Source organism: Barbus barbus, assembly GCF_936440315.1.
Source record: "Barbus barbus genome assembly, chromosome: 43".
NCBI classification, from domain to species: domain Eukaryota; kingdom Metazoa; phylum Chordata; class Actinopteri; order Cypriniformes; family Cyprinidae; genus Barbus; species Barbus barbus.
Window position 1 is genome coordinate 6,190,259 of NC_136721.1, and position 17,104 is coordinate 6,207,362.

General features: G+C 37.0%; 1 protein-coding gene across 2 annotated transcripts in view; it reads left to right on the plus strand.

Annotated features, from left to right (window-relative positions):
- The window catches only part of wwc1 (WW and C2 domain containing 1), a 29,972-nt gene continuing 12,868 nt past the window's right edge, over positions 1-17,104 (plus strand). The window contains exons 1-10 of one of the 2 annotated variants that reach the window (XM_079405352.1): positions 1-476; positions 4,899-5,008; positions 6,076-6,279; positions 7,426-7,502; positions 7,738-7,817; positions 11,967-12,096; positions 14,160-14,306; positions 14,470-14,540; positions 15,334-15,576; positions 16,967-17,056. In XM_079405352.1, coding sequence (XP_079261478.1) covers positions 358-476; positions 4,899-5,008; positions 6,076-6,279; positions 7,426-7,502; positions 7,738-7,817; positions 11,967-12,096; positions 14,160-14,306; positions 14,470-14,540; positions 15,334-15,576; positions 16,967-17,056 — 1,271 coding nt within the window. In that variant the 5' untranslated portion in view covers positions 1-357. The remainder of the gene's footprint in view (positions 477-4,898; positions 5,009-6,075; positions 6,280-7,425; positions 7,503-7,737; positions 7,818-11,966; positions 12,097-14,159; positions 14,307-14,469; positions 14,541-15,333; positions 15,577-16,966; positions 17,057-17,104) is intronic. The other variant, XM_079405353.1, reaches the window with a different exon arrangement.

Consider the following 17,104-nt stretch of genomic DNA (forward strand, 5'->3'; position numbering starts at 1 on the left):
GACGTAAGCCATTCCAACCGCAGCATAGCGACCGAGCTTGACTACGAGGGAGAAGCGCACACAGACACTTAAAGGAAAAGACAACATTTGGAAACAAATGAGAAAGAAACGCGCTACTTTTAAAAGAAATGGCCGAAATGCTGTGGAAGTGATATGAATGTATCGACAAAACGAGAAGATACGGAATACGCGTGTGTGGAGTAACTGTTTGCGTTGCCTATATAACGAGCTTTTGGGCTAACAGGCTAGCACAGTTGTCGCTAAAACATGGTGAGCAGACACTGAGCGAAAAAACCCTCTAGACGCGCTCAAATACTTGTGGATAATGCTGGAGAATTACATGGAGACTAGTTGGTCATGCCAAGGAAGGAGTTACCATTGCCAGAGGGTTGGGAAGAGGCCCGAGATTTTGACGGGAAGGTCTATTATATAGACCATATTAACCAAACCACCAGTTGGATTGACCCAAGGGATAGGTACGTGATGAGTACTGCACGTTCTGGGAATGCATACTTGCTTACTCGGTATACAGATGCATGCTGAGTCCATTACTCATATGTGCAGTTGTGATTCAGTGAGTCTGTGGTAATTCGAAAACAAATCCTCTTTGTTTTGTATTTCAGTTTGCTTATCAATTCACATACACTCATAAAAAATGGTTGCATTTTAGGGTCCATTTCAGTGTTGTTGTTTTTTTTCCATGTTGAAATGTCGCTTTGTTCATCCAGGAACCCATGATCAGTGCCAGCTTTACCACTTAAGTCCTCTTGGACTTTAACACAAAATCTGTGCAGGAATGCCTAAGATTATATTAGAATGTTTTCAAGCTCTGGTATGTTCAGCGATTGTGCATCGGGTGTTTTTCCTTTCCTCCTTTTGGTTTTTACCGATGTAGTAATTTACAAAGTGCACAGAAATGCAAAGGTGATAGCAATCAGACTGCATATTTTTCCCCTTTGTGTGGTGCAACAGGTTTGCCTGTAGCCAGGAAACCAAGATGGCAGAAAGTTGTAAACAAGTACCTGGGACACATTCCTTAGCATGAGCGAAGCCCTCAGCTGATTCCCTCAAATCCGTTTCGCAGCGAGTCGAGGTGCACGACGGGTTCAAAGTGCACCCGAGCTGTGCAAACTTTAACAAGAATGGTCAAATAGTTCCAAACTTCCAAACTTGTTCATTTGTTACAAGAGCTGTGTTTTTGGTCAAAATTAAATGGATACGCCACCTAAAAATTGTATTTATTTGCTCACCAACATGTTGTATGAAACCTGAATGACTTTATTTTGTGGGACACCAATGAAGAGATTTAAAAAAAATGTTTTGGTGTTTGTGTCCATGTGTTGAAAGTCAGTGGGGACCAGTGTTGTTTTGGATATCTTCATTTGTGTTTCACAGAAAAAAGAAAAAAACAGTCCTACAGGTTTGGAATGACATTGGGCATGGGGAATAAATGATCTTTAATGTTGATGTCTTTAATTAAATGGTATAAAGAAAAGGCCAAAGAAAAGAAAATGTGGTGGCAGAATTTTTGGATGAATTGAAGCTGACTTGTCAGCACCATACTCTTTCCATTTAACCCCAGTGTAAATGTGTTTTTACTGAGCTGAGCAACTGAATGGAAACAAAAGCTGAGGCATAAGTAATGTTTCCATACTCATGCCTGGTCGGCTGGTCTTCTTGCACAGTGTGGTGCATCAAAGGCGCTGGTTAAAAATAATATTTCAAATCCTGACCCAAAACTGTCAGCGGACCCACCTCCCTCCATCCCCCAGCATGCATCTCTCAGATGGCTGGTTCTTTCTGCTGAGCAACAGTTAGTTGACAGGGTGTTCTAATGTTAGTGGCTCTACTTGGTAATGAGCTCCCATTTGACAACCTACCTGTGGCAAATGCCTGGAGTTGCTGAGGCGTTGTCTGCCCTATTTAGCATATTGAGAATGGAGACATTAGCTGTGGTACTGTGGACTGCACACTCACGACATAGAAATTGTTTAATCACAGGATTAAAATCTAATCTAAATTGTGATGTGTGTGTGTGTATATATATATATATATATATATATATATATATATATATATATATATATAATATATATATATATATATATATATTATATATATATTGTACAGTGAATAAGAAATATTTAAGATTCTGTGTTTCTTGGTCACTAATGAACCAAACACGAAGACATTTAATGTACATTTTTGACATTTCACTTAAATTCTTGATCAAATTAGAAAAAAATGCTAAATAAAAGCAGTATCAGTAGTGGTCTTAGACTTCTGGATCCACTGCTTATGATAGAATTAGAACATCACAATCATCAGATGCCACATAATTTGTTCTGTTGTTTTTGTAAAGTTGCGAACTTGATGTCTAACTCATGTACCACACTGGGTGGAACTGTTTTGTTTTGCCTCAGTGTGACATGCTGAAAGCATGCGCTCAGGTAAATGGAATGTTATCTCTCTCTCTCTCTCTGATGAGACTGGCCGTCGTCGGGGTGTAGCAGCAGGCTTTTATTGTTGGACCTTGAGCGCGGTGTGCTGCTTGTTGGAGCCTCATAAATGACTCAGGAATTTATGGACTGCACTGAATGAAAGTGTCTGACTCATCAATTAGCTATGTCCTGTGTTTGCACTCGACTGTGCGCTTTGTCATTTTGCATTAGACCATGGGTCCTGAGTCTTTGACTTCATAGGGTTTGCTAGGGCTTCAAGAAAAGAACAGGAGACCTTTCTGCAATTCTTGTTTTACATAATTTAAAAAAAGCAGGCCATTGCACCATATTCATTCCGTTCCTTCCTAATCATTCTAATGCGCAAATCTGAACAGCATGCTTTGGGATTGGGATTTTGAGCTTTTGAGTTCCCTTGGCTCTTGTCCATTTTAAGGTCTCAGATACACAGGCTTAAACTCATTCAGATGAGATGACAATGAGTCTGGAGAATTATGGCTTGATAGAAAGATGAGTGTTTCTCACTGTAGCCATGTTCTTTCTTTGTTGTGTCGCACAAGTTTCTTTTCTCCAAGTTAAATTTAGAACAGGCCAGTGGGGGTCTCTCAGCCCAGTTTCATTATTCATAACATGAAAAAGGAGCTAGTTCAGTTTCACCCTCTTTGAAAGTCTTGAATCGACAGGGGAAGGCAGCAGCATGCGCTCACTTACTGCAGACAACTGTAAGATGATTTGAATGAAACTGCTTGCCTTGGAACTGAATATAGAATTCCAGGGCATTCCATATATATAATATACTAAATTAAGATAAAAGTATCTTTTCTACTTTAACCAGCCTGATAAAAATCATTGCAAAAATGCCTCAGAATAGTAAAGTTTGTTCTGAGAAAATAATCATTTGCTTGACACTTGGTTTGATATTTTATTTCTTATGTTATAAATTTTAAACATTACGTGTGGTTTAATGTGACTTATTTTTTGTGGAAAATGGTTTAATCCTGTAAATATGCTGCACAAATCAGATTTATTGTGGAATACTCCTGATAATCTGAGAAGCACAGAGCTGAATTCATTGCGTAACCCTGTTGCTGGACGTAACCGCATCAGAAAATACTCCTCTTAAAGTCTGAAAGTGGAAGTATTTGAAATTGGGAAATATGACATTCCTGCGCTGCACAAAAACAAAGCCTAAACCTACACATAAATCTTTTGTGGTGGTTGAAAAACTCATAACAGGTTAAGAAAAAAATAAAAATAAATTTGTAAAATAATATTGTGCAAATGGTACAAAAGCAACATCTCTGACAAACCATTAAACCACACTTGGTTGGTTCAAGGTGAATTTGTCCGGCTGTAATCTCTAGGTTGTCAAAAAAGAAATATTGCACGAAGTTGTTCTCATTACTGTATCATACAACGTTTGGTGCATTAAATTGTTTAAAAGTGATAGTAAATACATTTATAATGTTATGACACAGTCTAAAAATAACTGCTGTCCGATTAAACTTTTTGTTCATCAAAGAAACCTGAAAAATGCATAATTTTAAACAGCACAATTTCCACCATTTCCAGGGATTGTACAGTGCAATAATTATTTTGTACTAAATATGCAACATATTTGAACAATGTAATTTTTTTTATGTATTAGTCTTAAGAAATTTTGAAATTTCATTTGAAGTAATAGTTTTCCTTGATCAGCTGACCTAATTGTGAAATTATCCTATCAGTAGTTGCCTGAGTCAGGAGTATCGTAGGTAGTTTAGGACAAACATAATAAATATTTATTTTATATATAAAAAATGATTTTTAATTTTTTTCAACTCAAAGCTTAAAGGTTTTTTTTTGTTCAAAATATTGTTACCCGATGCCGTTGGTTAGCATCCTGATTAGCATCCTTATATCAGGTTAGTGATAAACCTCCAACCTTAGGTTCTTTAAATTTACTCTAAAATCTCCACAAGTTCTTTCTTTTTAATTGATTAGTCTAGCTATCGAGTGCCAACAGAACTCTCCACTGAAGTTCAGCCAGACTACTTTGCTAGCATTAGTGAACGCCTGCTAATAAAAGTTTTAGCGTCGCTGTTTTTGGCCAAGTGAGTGTCCTCATTGCTCTATGGTGATCCAAAGCGCTGGGCTTGGAGAGCCACAGTGTGTTGCCTCAGAAACCTCCAGGCGATGGGTCAGCAGGACCTGTGGAATGCCCGGCTTGGGTTTCCGGCTATTGTACTCGGCCAGCACACTGGAGGTGAATAGCTCGACATTCCTCTGATGCCCCTCCCCCCCCCACAGACACATGCTTGTGCCACGCTCGAACATTCAGTGATATGCTGGACTGACATCCCACAGAAAATATGCATGAAGTGTGGAGGTCCAACAGCACACTGTCTTCCTTGTGATTGTCCATTGACTGACAGCTGGATTCCCTATTTGATTTTCCAGGCAGACTAAGCCTCTGACTTTTGCCGACTGTATTGGAGATGAGCTGCCTGTGGGATGGGAGGAGGCCTACGACCCCCACGTTGGAGCCTATTATGTCGACCACAATAGCAGTAAGTTGAGCAAGATTCAGCCCACCTCACTCATGAACAGGAGTATAGAGTGTCTGATATGTGATTCTGTGGGTTTAAAAAGATGAAGTGTCATATTTAATTTGACACAAATAAAAACAAGGCTTTGAGAGACAAAACAGAGTTCATTCAGTGGCCCTCATTCATGAAACACGACTAGAATAAATATCTTTGTAAATAATTTGTTGCAAATGGCAGTTTTTTTGTTAGTTTTTTTTACTATTCTAAATAAAAATTTGGACACACCTATCTAATTATAGTATTATACACAATTATAGAATTATAGAATGTATTAAAATGTGGATTAGCTTTTCAGTTTTATTTTTTGTTGAAGTTTTTAATAATTTTCCGATTTTGTTATGTTTAGTTTTTCTTTTAAGTTTATTTTATTTCAGTTAGTTGCCAAGAGAGCATTTCTAATTTAAGTTTTTGTTGTTGTTGTTTATTTTAGCTTTACTTCATTTATTGAAAATGATTGTTAATGGTTTAATTAACAATAATGCATCTGATGAACACTTTTTTTTTTTTTTTTTTTTTGCTGCTTAATATTTTTTGGAATCTGTAAACATTTTCATGATTCTTTGAGAAAAAGGAAGTTAAAAGAACAGCAAATCTTTGAAATCTTGGAAACTGTTTTCAGCAATAATAATAACAAATGTTTCTTGAGCACCAAATCAGTATATTAGAATGATTTCTGAAGGATCATGTGACACTGTAAGCTGGAGCAATGATGCAGAAATTTCAGCTTTTCCATCACAGGAATAATTTACACAAAAAATAAAATAAAAGAATAATAAATAAAACAAAACAGAAAACATTGCTTTCATTGCATTTCTGTTGTCATATTTTTAATCAAATAAATGCCAACTTGGTGAGCATGAGTGACTTCTTTTAAAAACATCACAAACTTTTGAACATTAGTGTATTTATAATTCAAATTACATTAAAAAATGTAAAACATAAAAAAAAATCATAATGATTCCAAACTTTTGACTGGTAGTGTATGTATTCCATTAATTTCAAGAGATTTTTATCGCTCCTTTCCACAGAGAGCACCCAGTTGGAGGATCCGCGGGCCCAGTGGCAGCGGGAGCAGGAGTTCATGTTGCGGGATTATCTGAATGTGGTTCAGGAAGCATTGAGCGCCCAAAAGGAGATCTACCAGGTCAAAGAACAGCGACTTCACCTGGCCCAGCAGGAATATCGGCAGCTAAATGATGCTTGGCGGGACAAGTCAACCTCACAGACTAGCTGTAAGACTCTATACCTGTGTCTGTCACTTAAAGATCTTTCTTATTTATGAGCTACTTGACACTGATTCTTGAGACATGGGATAAAACAGGCTATAAACATGTTTGTGTATTAAGGAATTAGTTTGGATTAATCTGTTCAACATGTTTAGAATTCTTCTTCTTTTACATTGTCATAAAATTTGTCACACACTATAGGTCAACAATGTGAAAAAAATTATAAATATTATAAATAGTGCTGTCAAAATTAGCGCGTTAACGCATATGTTTAATTTTCCCAGTTTATCGGTGTTAAAAATAGTTAATGCAGGGGCGGAGCTAGGGTTGGCCACCCCACTGACAACTGCTTCTTCTGTTTCTTTTTTTCTTGACAAGAACTGAGTTTATTTAGATGCAGAATGTCTTTATGACCACATCAATCGAGAGCCTTTTCAGACACGCACTTCACTTTGCCTCAGCGCCGGGCGTTAGTCAAACAAGAGCGGAAACAGTACAGGTGATGAGGGAGCTTCGGTAGAACAACAGTGAACTGCTGTCAGATGAGATGTTGTCAGGTCATATGTCAGTAAAAATGAATTTTCCAGTCCTGTTAGCCTTTATACTGTGCTCGTAGCGCATGCTCTTCAATTGCACACACACATACATTGGCATGCATTGTAGCCTGTATCATTTCATATTAAAGCTGCAGTCTATAACTTTTGCCGCTCTAGCGGTTAATAAACAGAACTGCATGCTTCTTGCTGGAAGAACATTGTAGCCAGAGCTACTTCTCTCTGTTGTCTATGACAAATCACGCAGGTACCAGGCTACTCCTAACTTTGCCCCATGTCTCAAGAATCAAAGAATACTCATAATTAAAACCACCAAATCATCTGCGGAGATGGTGAGAGCTGCATGCTTAATTGATGGGGTTTTGCAATCTTGAATTCACTTTAAAATATTTGTGCAGCCCAACCTGCAATGACCTCACTCTGCAAACATCTTTTGCAAACCATTTTTTTATTTGAAATAAAACACTATTTTGATGGATGTAGATTTATGACACAGTCTGTCGGATTATTATTAGAATAAATCACTATGGAATTCCAGAGCTGTGCCGAGTGGTTTTACAGATAAGATAAAGCCTTTGAACTCTTATCTTTCCTACAGTAAATTCCAGATCCTCATCAAGCAGTAAATATGACCCTGAAATCCTCAAAGCGGAGATTGTTACAGCAAAAAGTCGGGTAAGAATCTCTTCCACCTAACATGGAGCCTTTGATTATTTGCTGTGAATGCTGTCTTGTTTATGTAAGACACAAATTGAGTGTTATCTTTATGGCACTCCATACTTCACGGATTTCAGATGTGATGATAAAAAGCGAGATTACGCTTAAAGCCAAATGTAAGATGTCTTGTAATTATGCAAGTGTCTCATTCATTCACCTGCTCACTTTCTCTCTCTTGCTGTCTTTTGTTCAGGTAAATAAGCTGAAGAGAGATTTGGCCTGTATGAGGCAAGAACTCCTTTATAAGGAGCAAGGCTTTGAGACATTGAAAGAGTAAGTGTAACCTGACCTCATTGCATGATCACGTTCCAGACAACTGATCGCTTCCTTGTTTAAACTTATTCCAATCTAAAACCTCCTTGTCTTTGTGCAAGACAAAAACATATCATCTTATCTCTTGGCATTTTATGAGCCCATTGTCACTTTATTGTGATGGAGCAATTTCACATTTGGTTTGTCTGTGGTTGTAAAAGTTGATATTTTTGCTCTTTTTCAGAACATTATGCACCTCAGTGTGAAGCTATTCATATTTAATATTATTTTATGTCATGGTTGATGGATTGTCTTAATGGCTAGACTAGTCCAGGGATTATAAATTGGTGATTCTTAAATTTGTTTCTGAGGCCCTGTTTACACTAGTGCGTTTTCGCTTTAAAATGGCATTCTCATCTACACTGGCGTTTTCACTGCATTCAGAAACGGTCTCCGTCCACACTACACAACCGAAAACATGTCACATGTCCATTCATGCAGGTGCAACAATGAGCATGACTTTATTGTTTACATGATTGTTTAAGATACACAGAGCGATTGTGTGGGCAAGCCATGCCATCATTTTCAAAAGTCTCCGTTTTGGTCCATATACATTGAAACGCAACCCCGGAGTTTTCAAACTAAAATGGGGTGTACGCCGTTTTCGAAAGTCTCCATTTTCTACTAGTACTTAGGGGTCATTGATCTCATTGCATGTTTTTGATTGGCTAAAAAGAACCCATTCATATGAGTCATCTGTTTATGATAGTGCTGTCAAACGATTAATCGCATCCCAAATAAAAGTTTTGTTTACATAATATATGATTGTGTATTGTGTGTATTTATTATGTATGTGTATATATATATATATATATATATAAATACAAACACATGCATGTATATATTTAAGAAAATGTTATTTTTACATTATATATATATTTATATATAATAAAAATAGATTAATATAAATATATAAATTATATACATGTAAATATTTTCAAAATATATACAGTATCTGTGTGTATTTATATATACATAATAAATAAACACAGTGCACATACATAAATCATGTAATCAAAAACTTTTATTTTGGATGCAATCAATCGTTTGACAGCATTAGTTTATGAATCAGACTGGTGGCTTTGTATGTTTGTTTTTGCATGTAATCGACGTTTCTTGCCTTGATTTTACGTCTTGTTTACAATCTTTAGGTTTTAAAGGGGTCATATGATGCTATTTTAAAAATCATTATTTTTTGTATTTGGTGTAACAGAACATGCTTTAATGTTCAAAAACACATTTTTTCAAATACTGTACATTATTGTAGTTCCTCTAAGCCCCGCCTCTCTCAAACGTGTCAAAGCCCCTCCTTCCAACAAGTGCAGTCTGCTCTGATTGGCCAACTGACCCAGTGCATTATAATTGGCCGAACACCACAAGCACGAGTCGGAAATATAACGTCCTTTACCATAATCGCAAGCTTCACCTTTCAAGTTAGTTTTATCAGTTCAAGACCGAAAGGGGGAACAGAGTCATGTGATGATGCTCTTATGTATTTGCAGTACACAAGCCGCAGTTAAGACTATTTCTGACAGGCTGTACACTCCGCTGTGATGTGACCCTGTTCCCCTCACACACACACACACACACACACACACGACGCGTTACGTGCAAAACTCTAATAACAAAACATACTTACAGTCTCTGATTCAGAAGCGCCAGATTGTCAAGCAAAGTCGGAATTGACCCTTTTTTTTAGAAATAGCCTTCGTGCATAGTCAGCCTTGTACTCTACTAGGTTCACAAAACTGTCGTCCATAAAATGTGTTGCACAAATTTAAACATGTGGATTGTGCTGTTGTGTTGTAAAAAAATCTTAACCAATGATTCCTAATTGCATCTACTTTCAGAAGCCCAAATACAGTGCTTTGTCTTTCGCATAGAAATACACAGCGTCTCCCTGACATGGCTGCATCAACACTAACTGCGGTTACTGAAACCACACCTTCTTTCTTTGCGAACATTTGGGAGGCATTACGCAAATATATCCACATCGTGATGTAGACATGTGGGGGCGTGTTTGAATGAGCCATTTTAGGGGGCGTGAATGGGTCTTAACTTTTATGAAGAATATCTCTTTGGTTTGAGACTTTAGACTTTGCAACTTATCATATGATCATATCACAGATACCTTTAAGAGTTTATATCGTGGTCATTCAAATGACCACAATTAACTGGAAAACAATTCTGTTGACGGCATGGAAAAACAATACTATAATGCAAATAATAAAATGTATGCTTACTATATCTTTGGTTGTTTATGGCAAAGGCTGTCTGTTTTGTAAAACTATTTTGGTTCTAATCTCATATTTTGACTTTTGTGACAGTTTTACCATAATGACTGTTACTCATAAGTGCACATTAGCAAACATTCAGTGAAAATTTCACAGCTCATTGTTGTAACAAGTTAACAGTGTAGCTATGTACAAAGCAGAGTTTGCATAGAGATCACTTTCAAACCAAGCTGCTTTCTGCTGGTCAATTTTCCGTATGACCAACTTGAAACTGAATCTCTGAATCTTCATTCGGAAATGATTTACCTCGTACAAAATTCCTGATTGCATGGATTCCCATTGAAATGGCTGGATTTCAGCCCCAGAAATTTGCTAAACAATGGTAATTGTGACCACACCTTTGACAAGCTCCGTGAATTAAGAATCCAGAAAAAAATTACCTAAACATGTCAAACCTCAATAATAGACCAGTCCATTACTGAATCACTAGTCGACCCTTCTGATCACCCCTGCTTCATATCAGGAGCTTAAAAATGTTCAGTCCTTGTTTTTCCACCTGTAATTACTCAAGATATTTTTTCCCGCAGGGCTGTTTTAGGAAGCCGTTGACTTAAAGCTTTGGATTGGGCTCTTTTTGTATGTGAAAGGGCGTTGAGATGCTGGGCTGATTCCTGTTGACTGCCTCTCTTTCGTTCTCTTGCCCAGAGGAATGTGGACTAACCTGTAGCTCAGGTCTGCACACCGATGACTCGCTTTACATGCCCACATCTGCTTAACAGAGCCCCCCCCCTCCTCCTGCCCTCCCGTATTCTTGCCTCTAGTGGAGCTTGTCATTCCAGGAAATCTCAAACAATGCATTGAACAGAGATGTATAACAAGGTTATGATGTATAAGAAAGTTTCTCTGTTAATGCATTCTGTGGGACCTCATGCCTCGCTCAGGTGACTGGGTGACAGGCGTCCTGCCTGCGGGTTAGCAAACATTTCAGCGACAAACTTTTGCACAGAGTGAATCCTTGTATTATTTTACTGATCTTGATGGTTCATATTACTGCTATGGTGGTTTGGTAGTAGCCATAACTAAGTGCTCAGAGTATCAGTTGGCTTCAAATATGGGGAAGCATTTTAGGGCAGTTCTCAAACAGAGATACTTTGGTAGTCATGCATGTGATTGACAGCCAGTTTCAGCAGGAAGTATGTTAGGAGTTTTGATTTGAGGATTGATTCATTCCTATGGTTTGTTTCAATTAACTGATTCTAGGTTGGACAAATAATCAAAATAAAACTGGAATCAAACCCAGGGATGTTGTATATCCTTTTCACTGGGGCACGAGTTCCCTTGTAAAGAATCGCTATGCCCAAGTAAAATATTATTGGTAAATCTTTGTATGTCATTGAAGATTATGATGTATACTGACTTGAGAATCACTTTTTCTGATAATATTTCGCCAATGAAGTCATATGTGTTTTTTTTTTCAGCTGTTTAGAGCTAGTGATCTCAGATTTTTAAATGATCTAATCGGTCAAACAGGTTTTCGAAAAGGTTTGGAATTGTTGGTGATTCAGTGAGACAGTACATTCAATGAAATAAAAATAGTAGTGCAGTATTTTAAGTGCTTAATTCTTTATTTTACAATATAAAAATATTTTGTTTTATGCTTTTATTTAGTAGTAGTAATCATCATCATCATATTTTACAATACAAAAAATGAGTCATGTTCCAAATAAAGTGACTCTCAGAGTTAAGTTTTAAGAGTTAAAGAGTTAAATTCTGAGTGTGATGTGAATGATTCAACCGAATAAACAAAAGAAACTTGTTCAAAAGAACAATTGGGTTGATTCACAATTATTGCAAATAATACTTTGTCTTTTATCAGAATTGATCACAAAGTGTCCAGTGCCTCACATGGCTACAAACTGCATGAAGCCCAGGCCATCCTGAAGGAGGTGAAGACCATTAAAGATGCCATCAGCTCTGGGGAGAAGGAGAAACAGGAGCTCATGCAGGTAAAAATGAAGCTTGATCTCTTTGAACCTTAATTCAGTTCTCAGTATATTCTATGAGCAATGACACCATGAATGAAGCATTTAAACATCACCTAGGTCACAAAAGGTCAAAATGTTACACCTTGACAATGTTCTGGGAACACATTCCTGCATTCTTTCATCATTGTGGAGAAATTTTTGTCTCAGTTCCAGGTGTACATATAAGCGTAGACAGGCCAGTGATACTCTATAATGGTTAAGTACACACTAGAGAAGTAGGCAAACAATCTATCCAAATAAAAACCACAGTGAAGTGCTCTACTCGCTGCATAATTATAGCTAATCTAATTGTCATAAGCTAATGTGTTTAAGCAGATAGGAGTGGTTGAGTAAGGTGGGGCTGTTTGCTGAAGACAACAATCACAAACACATACTTTTACCGACATTATTTGTCTTTTACCCCCACAAAAATGTGTATAAATATTTGACATAATACAGTTGTGTATATGCATATAGAACCAGGACACTCAAACTTTGTGAGACAGTGCTTTATTAAGCTTTTCAAAAATGTTCTATTCATATCTGATTTTTGTTGTTGATGTGTTGGGGGATTGGGGTCACAATATTACTGTTTTTCTTGCATTTTTAATCCGATAAATACAGACTTGTTGATCATAAGAAACATTCAAAAAAATCTTACTGACCCAAACGTTTGAACATAATGTACATACTCTACGCATGTACTACATTGCTATCTTTAACTGTAAACTTTTAACTGACTTTTTTTTTCATGGCAGTCAAATTCGTAAAATAATAAAAAAAGATCAAATTTTAAAATTTTAACTTTCAAAAAAAGTTGAAATTGACAAAATGTACAGTACATATACATGATGTCATGAATTCAGATGACAATTTATCCTCAAAGTAAAAGAGAATAGAATGCAACTCAATCCAAAATGTACACCGCATTATGTGTTTCAGTAATGATCCTGACAAAAACATGAGCAAGTTTATTATTTTTGAATATATGTACTCTTTGCATCCTTACCGTAATGTACAAATCAGGTTTTACTGGAGGCTTAAATTTGGTCAAGTTTACTTGTGTGTTGTTTATGTATTTGGACTCATGCTTGTAGTAACACAAATTGAAAGAAGCCAGTGAAGACAAAGTGTTTTACCTCCCTTTGGCCTCCTGATTTGAGGCCCAAAATCAAAATTCGACCTCCTTTTAAAAAATTCTTGTAAAATTCCAAGTTTTCAATAGCGCTCCATAAAATGTTGTGATTACAAAGCTGAATTTTCAAGTAGCCATTACTACGTGTCACGTGGTCCTTCAGAAATCATTCCGATAAGCTGATTTGATGCTCATTTCTTATTATTATCAATGTTGAAAACAATGCTGCTTAATATTTTTGTAGAAACCTACAAAATTAATTGAAATTGATTTTTTATTTAGGCAGTAAACGTATAAATTTCTTTTAAAAAAAAACCCCAAACGTCTGAATCTTATTGTACATTTGGCAGACGGAGTCTTCCCAAATGTCACTGTAGTGTTTAAGCTGAGCAGCGTTTCTGTTCTCAGTGAGCCTAAGCTGACCTCATTTTTCATTGGGTATTATGCCTTCTTGTTTTTCCTTTTCTTTGTTGTCTTTTATTTATTTCCAACTTTTTCCTCACACTGTTCCACAAGCATATGGAGAGGCAGGCGGTGCTAAATAATGCATGCCCCCCGCTGCAGCTGGCAGACTTCTTCAATCATGCGTGTGCTTGCCCGTTACGTGCTCACTCATAGCTTTTGTTGCTTTCTTGCAAATAAACACTCGTCCCTGTTGTCTCACTGCCTCTCATTGCTCATCACTTAATAATCACACAGGTAACTTCAGTTCTAACACAGTAGGTGTCAGACGACTGAATTATGCTTAAGCCCCTGTTGGCAGTTGTTATCTCAGAAATGTTCTGAATGTGCTATCTGCAAACAATATCTGTGAGAGAACAGAAAATAGAGGTCAAAGATTTTCTGACCTCACTTAAAGGTGAAATATTGCAAAACAAAAGACAAAATCTGATAATGGTGTTTCTTTTAGAAATTGGCTGTGCTGAAGGATGGTTTCCAGTTGGATTATGGCTCTCAGTCTGACCTGTGGGCCAGCAACCCGTCCTTGGCCAACTCAAACCTCTCTCTGCCCCGCCTCTACTCAGACGCCGAGTCTCAAACAGACGTACCTGCTGAGGTGAGAGACAACCTTCAGAGCTGGGTTTTACATGATTGTAAATGATGAATGACTGGTGTCTTTTAGTGGTTTCACAATGTGCAAGTCATTTGTTGGGTAAAATGTCTTTTAGAATTTCAGAGATTTTTATTATTTGTTGAACTTGTTATTCTTTTTGATTTAGTTTGTATCAAACTCAAATAAACTGGCTGAGAAGGTACGACTGAGCCTGAAATATGAGGAGGCAAAAAGAAGGTATGTGTTTTACGTCTGAATTTCCTCCTAAATTATTAGTTTTTAACTAGTGGTCAATCAAGTTTTTCAATCAGTGATGCCAGTATTTGCAGAGCAGGAGGACTGATGGTTGATATAATATTGGAAAAAAGCATATATACTGTATGATCAAGAGGTTTGATACCATAATGAAAATCTGGGATCCGAAATGTAATCTAAACCTGGAAATAAACTGAAAGTTAAAAAAAAAAAATTTAAACATAGAAATAATATGTATGAATAAAATATTGAAGCTTTTGCACAATATTTGAGTCACGTATCAAATAAGCAAGAGGGCAACATGCCAAATTCCAAGGAAGAAGTGTCTTATGCTCACCAAGGCTGCATTTGTTTGATCACAAATACAGTAAAAACAGTGAAAGGTTACATGTACAAACAATTTATAATAACTTTTTGTATTTGAATATATTCTGAAATGTAATTTATTCCTGTGATGGCAAAGCAGAATTTTCAGCAGCCATTATTTAAGCCTTCAGTGTTACTTGATGCTTCAGAAGTCATTCTAACATGCTGATTTGGTACTCAAGAGACTTCATTCAAGAACATTTTAATTATTCCAAAATTTTGACCTGTTCACGTACACACACACACACACACACACACACGCACATGCACACACACGCACATGCACATATACATGCATACATATAAAGCTGAATAGAATTTTGAAATCAACCAATTGCTATGTTTGTCTATGACAACAGTTTAATGCTTAACTTTCTTTACATTGCCTTATTCATTTTGCTGCCATCAGGATTGCAAATATTGAGGTCCAGATTGCCAAGCTGGATAGCGAAGCGTGGCCAGGCCTTCTGGACCCAGAGAGAGATCGCCTGATCCTCATCAACGAGAAGGAAGAGTTGCTAAAGGAACTGCAGTATGTAAGGCCATGCAAGCGCGCACCCAGCGAGACAGAGAAGATCGAGTCTGAAAAGAAGCGACTCGAGAAGGACCTGAAAGCTGCACGGGACAACCAGAGCAAAGCACTGACCGAGAGGTAAGATGGATAACTAGGGCAGCAGAGATCAATGTATTTGGCCCTGGTAGTATTTTTTTTCAGTCATGCTACTGAACCATAGAATCAGAATGCGATGTTCTTGCAGGTTCCTGCGAAACTGATTTGAAATTGATTTTCTTTTTTCATTTTTTTTTTTTTTTTAAGTATTTCTTCAGCTATAAATAAATGAACAAATAAATAAAATCTTTTATCCAGCCATTGCAAATGATTGTAAAAGTCATGGGAGATTCTTGTAAATTTATTAGCCAGAAAATGTGGAACGTGGATCACCCGTGGCAGAATTTGATGTTTTGATCTTTAACCACTAGGCTACACCATCCACTTAATATACTACAGAAATAAAGGTCTGACCTAAAGTTTTTTCCCTTTCCTTGGAACAATTTACTTGAAGCTTAGATATCCATTTTAATGTGGACAATAAAGGTGTAATTATTATGGAAACACAACAGGGCACTCATCTGGGACACTACAGCTGTGCTCTCAACACATTGGTGTGAAGGAAAATCTATTAAATAATAATTACTCAAACTCTGAAACTTTGAAAGCCTCTTTCAGAACTTAAAAAAATGTTCACTAAAAGCTTGGTGTGCAATATTTAGCATTATGCAAAACGAGCAGCGCAGCAGTCACTTTGTCCATCATTTACTTTACTGCAGGCCCCATCCATTATAACCGCACAATTTGGTTTTGTAAATCTATAGCTAAAATGGCAGAAGTTGAACGTCATGTATGCAAATGATTCATAATCCTCTACTGGTTTACTGCTTGTGGTTTATAGCGAGTCTTGCACTCTTAGAAGAGGCACCTGTGTTTTGAGATTGGGTTGCCTAGGTGAGAGAGCCAATTAGGCTTTTTTTTTTGCCTGACTCACTATCTTTCATTCCCTCTCTTTCTATTGGTCTTTTTCTCACTCGTTCTCTCAGTTATTTGAACAGGGTCCTTGTTCTCTACTCTAGATACTGTATCCTCGTTTAGCTTGGCGTTCAGCGCTCTTCCTGTAATCTGAGTGGCACAAACGCTGGATCTAGGTTGAACACAATGGGTGCCTTCTTCAGCGCTGCTGTTTAATAACAAACCAACATCATTTTATTAGACCCACTGGAAGACTATAGAGACATTGTATAATAATATTCAAATACATATTATTTAATATAAAAAAAAATACATGTCGATGGTCAAAAGAGCCCATCACATAGTCTCTGTAATATTGTCATATTATAGTTTTGAAATCATTGTCCATGTGAAAACTGTTAACTTCTTGAGAAGTAAGTGCCCGCTTCTCTTGTTAAAAACACACTTGGTCTGTTCTGTTCCAATTCCTAATCCCAATAATGAGCAATTGTCACAAAGTTCTATCTGCTTTGTTCAGGTTAAAGCTGCACTATAGAAGAAACAAACTAGTGAAGGAGCTGGAAGAGACAGTGAGGTTGGCGTCTTCCCTGCACACCCGGCTGAAAAGGTACTCTCCAACCCTGCCATTTAAATAAAAAAAACAATACAAATGACA